General features: G+C 36.5%; 1 protein-coding gene across 3 annotated transcripts in view; it reads right to left on the bottom strand.

Annotated features, from left to right (window-relative positions):
* The window catches only part of SEC63 (SEC63 homolog, protein translocation regulator), a 68,235-nt gene that overhangs the window by 13,874 nt on the left and 48,039 nt on the right, over nt 1–6,322 (bottom strand). For all 3 annotated transcript variants that reach the window (XM_024115551.2, XM_055087586.1, XM_055087585.1), the window contains exons 15-17: nt 4,581–4,640; nt 4,204–4,377; nt 472–630 (exon numbers count right to left, since the gene is read on the bottom strand). In XM_024115551.2, coding sequence (XP_023971319.1) covers nt 472–630; nt 4,204–4,377; nt 4,581–4,640 — 393 coding nt within the window. The remainder of the gene's footprint in view (nt 1–471; nt 631–4,203; nt 4,378–4,580; nt 4,641–6,322) is intronic.

Genomic DNA, 6,322 nt, shown 5'->3' with positions numbered 1-6,322 from the left:
GGATCCTCCCAGACCGGGGCGCGAACTCGGTTCCCCTGCATCGGCAGGCGGACGCGCAACCACTGCGCCACCAGGGAAGCCTCCTGGAACTTTTGAGATCCTCTTCCGAGTAACTGCTACCTATTTCATAATCCACATTTCCTTACTCATATTTCCGTATAACATAGAAAACTGCCTTAAGAGAACAAACTGACTTCACCTCAGACCCAGGTCCTACCCCATCTAACAATTTAAGATTTAAGAAAATTAGGATTTCCAATCTTGTTAGAAATAATTTTTCTTTATAATTACAACTACCATCCTCAAAAACATTCTGTAAAAGTAATATAAGATTATAAAATATACTGGTAAAATAAATCCTGGTGGTATTGCTTAAGACAAGCAAAAAAAGTAAGCAAAGGAAAAACAACAACAGAAACCAAAACTATCATCAGAGTTATAATTCCAATAATTTAAACTTATAAGTCTTACTGCTTCATCATCCTTGTTTTGTTTTTCATCTTGCTCTCTATCAGAGTCTCTGTCACTACCATCATCTTTTTCACTTTGAGAGTCTCTATTGGTTTCTTCTTCCTCGGAGTCACTGCCTTTGTCAGAAACTTCTTCTTCATCTTCCTTTACTGCAGCTTCCTAAAAGGAAAAAGCAACCACAAAAGCTCTGAATATCTCAATGAATATACCATTTGAGTCCCTGAAACTAATTTACTGTCATTATAATTAAACTGGCTCAAGATTACAATTTCACTATTCATGCAGAATTTTAGAGAATTATAAACATTTTTATGTATAAATATGTGGGAGTCAGACGGAAGACTTTTAACATTTGGCTTATTTGTCTTTTTGTCAGTTATTTTATTCAGTCTTCATAGTTTGTAAAACAAAAATATTTTATTTCTATTTGCAAAATATACTACCACAATGACTAAGATGGCTCATCTTTCACAAACACCAATTATACAATATATTTTATTTGAGAAGGAGAAATGAGAAGTTTATACTACTGCTTTGGGAATTTAATATCATCTTCAATAAGGAGTATATGCAGTAAGGAAAGTCACTGTCCCAGCCAAAATACTTACTAGTCCATTTCAAGAAGCAAGAAAAAGAATAGCAAATTAAATGCAAAGAAAGTAGAAGTGAATAATACAGATCAGAAATAAATTAAAGAGAAAGCAGATACGCAAAAGGGAAACCCAAACAAAACCAAACATTGGTTCTTTAAAAAGATTAACAAAATTGATAAATTTTATTAGGCAAGACTGATCGAAGAAAAAAGGACAATACAGATTACCAATATTAGGAATAAAAGAGACATAACTACAGATCCAAAAGACATTAAAAGTAAGGATATTGGGCTTCCCTGGTGGTGCAGTGGTTGAGGGTCGGCCTGCCGATGCAGGGGGATCCCACATGCCGCAGAGCGGCTGGGCCCGTGAGCCATGGCCACTGGGCCTGTGCATCCAGAGCCTGTGCTCCGCAATGGGAGAGGCCACAACAGTGAGAGGCCCGCGTACCACACACACACACAAAAAAAAAAAAAAAAAAAAAAAAAAAAAAAGGATATTATGAATAACTTTGTCAATAAATTTGACAACTTACAGGAAATGGACAAAGTCCTTGAAAAACACAATTTACTAAAACCGATATAAGAAAAAAAGTGGAATATGTTAAATAAATGGACTCTACAATTAAATCCTTTTTCAAACTCCAAGCCCATATGGCTTCTCTAGGTAATTCTTCCAAATAAGAAACAACCCAATCTTATACACACTTCCAGGAAAAAGAAAGAGAGAATAACCCCTAACTTGTTTAATGAGGCCAACATAAACGTGATCCAAAACCTCACAAGAATATTACCAGAAAGAAGAATGACAAACCAATATTCTCTCATAAAAATAGATGCAGGAATCCTAAACAAAATATTACTAAATCGAGATAAATATTTTAAAAATACTATGTATGAGCAAGTGAGATTTGTTCCAGGAATACAAGGATAGTTTAAAATTTTTTAATTCATCAGTATAATTAGTCACATTAACAGAAAGGAGAAAAATCATACAATCATCTCATGATAAAAAACCAAACTGGGACTAGAGGGAACACCTCCTTAACCTGATAAAGAATATCTACAAAAACCCTATACCTAACGTCACACTTAGTGGTGAAATAATGTTTGCTTTCTCCATGAGATCAACAATAAGAAAAGGGTGACTGCCATCTTCACTTCTACTTCTAATCAACATTACACTGAAAGTTCTAGCCAGTACAGTAAAGCAGAAAGGAAGAAACCTCATAAAGATTAAAGTAAAGCTGTCTTTATTCCCAGATGGCATGACTGTGTATGTAGAAAATCTTTTTCTTTAAATATCTACAAATAGTTAGAATTACTGTCAATTCATCAAGAATCCTTGATATAAGGCAAATATTTAGAAGGCAACTACACTTCTATACACCAGCAACAAACACTGAAAATGAAATTTTTTTAATGTTATTTGCAATAGCACTAGAAAGGATCAAACACACAGGAGTAAATCTAATGAAAGATGTGTCATATGCTCTGCCAATGGAAATCACAAAACACTGCTGAGAAAAATTAAGGAAGATCCAGTTAATAAAGATAAAGCATAATTATGAATAAAAAGAGTCAATACTGTTAACCTGTGAATTCTTCCCATACTGAACCACAGAGTAAACACAATAACAATCTAAATTTCAGCAGCTTTTTTTGGGTGGAAATTCTCAAGCTTATTCTAAAACTTTAGCTGGAAATGCAAAGGACCTAAAATAGTCAAGACAATTTTGAAGAAGTAAAATAAGAGTTTGAGGACTTACATGACCATATTTTAAGACTTAAAATAAAGCCACAATAATTAAGACAGTGTGGTACTGGCACAAGAAGAGACAAATAATCAATGGAATGGACCAGAAAGTTCATAAACAGATCTGCGTATATAAACTTAATGGCAACTTTTTTACAACAAATCACTATTGCAATTCAGAGAGGAAAGAATGATCTTTCCAATAAATGGTGCTAAAATAAGTGGTCCATAATCCCAATCTCACACTCTTCACAAAAATTTAAGATATAACACAGAGCTAAATTTAACAAGTAAAATAATAATACTCATAGAAGAAAACAAAAATATCTTCTGTTCCTCGTGTCCTTGGCATAGGCAAAGATGTCTCTAACAGGACACGAAAGCACTAACCATAAAGACTGATGAAACAGACTTTATTAAAATTAAGAACCATCAAAAGCTCCATTAAGAGAGCTAAAAGGGACTCATATCCAGAATACAAAAAGGAATCCTACAAATCCATAAGAAAAACAACCCCCAAATAAAAGAGGATATCCAAATGGCCAGTATGTACATGAACAGGTGCTCAATATCATTAGTCATCAGGTAAATATAAATAAAACCACAAACAGGAAACACACACCACCACCACCACCACCACCACCACCACCACCACCACCACCACCACCACCACCACCACCACCACCACCACCGATCCATCACAGTGGCTAAAATAAAAAAGAATGGTAAAACCAAGTATTGGTGAGGGTGGAACGGGACTCATATTTTGCTGGTAGGACCAAAAAATGGTACAACTTTAGAAAATGGGCTCTTTCAACAAGTTAAACATACACCTATTTTATGACCCAGCAATTCCACTGCTAGGTACATACCCAAGAAAAATGAATGTCCACAAAATGACATGTACAAAAGCAGAACATCTCTATTCAGAACAGGCAAAAACTAGAAAAACCCACCAATCACAGAACAGATAAATTGTGGTACATTCATATAATGGAATCTCTCTCTCTCTCTCTCTCACACACACACACACAGCTGCTGCTACACACTGGACAGATGAATGTCAAAGACACTATGTTGAATGAAAGCAGCCAAACAATTCCACTTATAGGAATTTTAAGAACAGACAAAACTAATCTATGGTCCTAATAGTCAGATTAGTGGGGAAGGCCGTGGGGGTGGATGGAGGGGTCACTGACTGAGAAGGGTACAAGAGAGCCTTTTAGGGTGCTGGTAAGGTTTTATATCTTGATCTGGGTATCATGGGTACACACAATTGTAAAACTTCAGGAGCTGTACACATAAGATTTGAACATTTTAGTGTATGTTAGACCTCAATAAAGATGATAATAACAATAATCTTTACATAAGATAATAAACTTACACTCCCAACGACTCCATTAGCCTGCTTCTGTTTCTGTTGCTTCGGTTGTGATAAGGACACAGGTGTAGGTTTTTTTTTTAAAGGTTTCTTTTTTTTTGATTTAGCAGTTTTCTTGGGTCCTTTACTCTTCTGTTGCCATCCTCCTTTTGTTCTGTTCTTGTTAGTATCACCCTGCTGTAAATCACAACACACATGCACACTCAGAAGTTGTAGCACTAGTTTCATTTGGAAGTCATAGTAAATTTTAGATGGAAATGGCTAAACTAATAAATGTTGTAGTAAAGTGAATTACTCTCCCACAGCAATATAAATCAATCAGAGAACTAAACAAAACAGTTCTTTCACCATGAAAGATAGATAGGAAAACGAGTTTTTACCCCATCTTCTGCTGGCTGTTCCTCTGCGGCACAGATGGACTGCTCCTTTTCAAATACTTCCTACAGGTAGCGATAAGAAAAATATGAAGTCTGTCAACTTATATTTATCTTTCCAATAAAGCAATCTTTCAATATATATTATCAGTAAGTTTTTTAACTGCTGACAATTGCAGGGGGTGGGGACAAAACCATGGATAGACAGGAGACTTGAAGCAATTACTAAATGATGTATGTGTGCAAATTTAGCAATCACTAAATGACGCTTTAGAAGTTACCTTCTGAAATATCTCACATCTGTCTTGAATATATTTTGAGAAGTACATTCTACTTAAATTTATAAATGCAATGCCTTAAAATATGTAAACTCATTATAAGTCAGTCATATTTCATAATTTAAATTTTTACTTTTATTCTAATAGTAATCAGACATGACTATTTTAAAGTTATGAGAATTTGAATATATTACATTATGCTCTAACATTAAAACTTCACGAGACCAATATTAGTTTATTTATGATTGTGATATTGCTGATATAACTGATATAACTTAGATATAACTAAGAAGTGGAACACCAAATCTACATATCCTAAAGACATACCCACCCACCAAATAATCCATTTAGAATCAGTGCAGAAACTATAAATTTAGGATTTGAAATCCAGTAAGAATTTAGCAAGAATCTATACTAGAAGATGACAAGTGATATGGGTTGTGTTTCATAAACTCCCTAGAATTATTAAAACTAACAAGTGAAAACAATAACTGTTGGGCTCAAACTGTTGGCCTAATGCATCAGTCAGCAAACTATGGCTCACTGTCTGCTTTTTAAACAAAGTTTTATTAGACCACAACTATGCCCATTTGTGAGTTCAGTAGTTGCTACAGAGACTGTACGGCCTGTAAAAACCGAACATATCAATATTTTTTTAAATTAATTAATTAATTTCTTTTTGGCTGCGTTGGTTCTTCGTTGCTATGCGCAGGCTTTCTGTAGACGCGGTGGGTGGGGGCTAGTCTTTGTTGTGGTGCACGGGCTTCTCATTGCTGTCGCTTCTTTTGTTGTGGACCATGGGCTCTAGGCACGCGGGCTTCAGTAGTTGTGGCCCACGGACGGGCTTAGTTGCTCCAAGCATGTGGGATCTTCCCGGACCAGGGCTTGAACCCGTGTCCCCTGCATTGGCAGGCGGATTCTTAACCACTGGGCCACCAGGGAAGCCTAACACAAGCTTTAAATGACACAATAGACCAGATAGATTTAACTGATATTTATAGGACATTCCATCCAAAAACAGCAGATTACACTTTCTTCTCAGGAGCGCACGGAACATTCTCCAGGATAGATCACATCTTGGGTCATAAATCAAGCCTCAGTAAATTTAAGAAAATTGAAATTGTATCAAGCATCTTTTCTGACCACAATGCTTTGAGATTAGAAATCCGTAACAGGGAAAAAAACGTAAAAAACACAAACACGTGGGGGTTAAACAATACATTATTAAATAACCAAGAGATCACTGAAGAAATCAAAGAGGAAATCAAAAAATACCTAGAGGGCTTCCTTAGTGGTGCAGTGGTTGAGAGTCTGCCTGCTGATGCAGGGGACACAGGTTCGTGCCCCCGTCCGGGAAGATCCCACATGCCGCAGAGCGGCTAGGCCCGTGAGCCATGGCCGCTGAGCCTGCGCGTACGGAGCCTGTGCTCCACGACGGGAGAGGCCACAGCAGTGAGAGGCCCGCGTACC

This window comes from Physeter macrocephalus, chromosome 10 (genome assembly GCF_002837175.3).
Source record: "Physeter macrocephalus isolate SW-GA chromosome 10, ASM283717v5, whole genome shotgun sequence".
NCBI lineage: Eukaryota > Metazoa > Chordata > Mammalia > Artiodactyla > Physeteridae > Physeter > Physeter macrocephalus.
The sequence above is the reverse complement of the archived record's forward strand: the minus strand, read 5'-3'. Positions and strand labels throughout refer to the sequence as shown.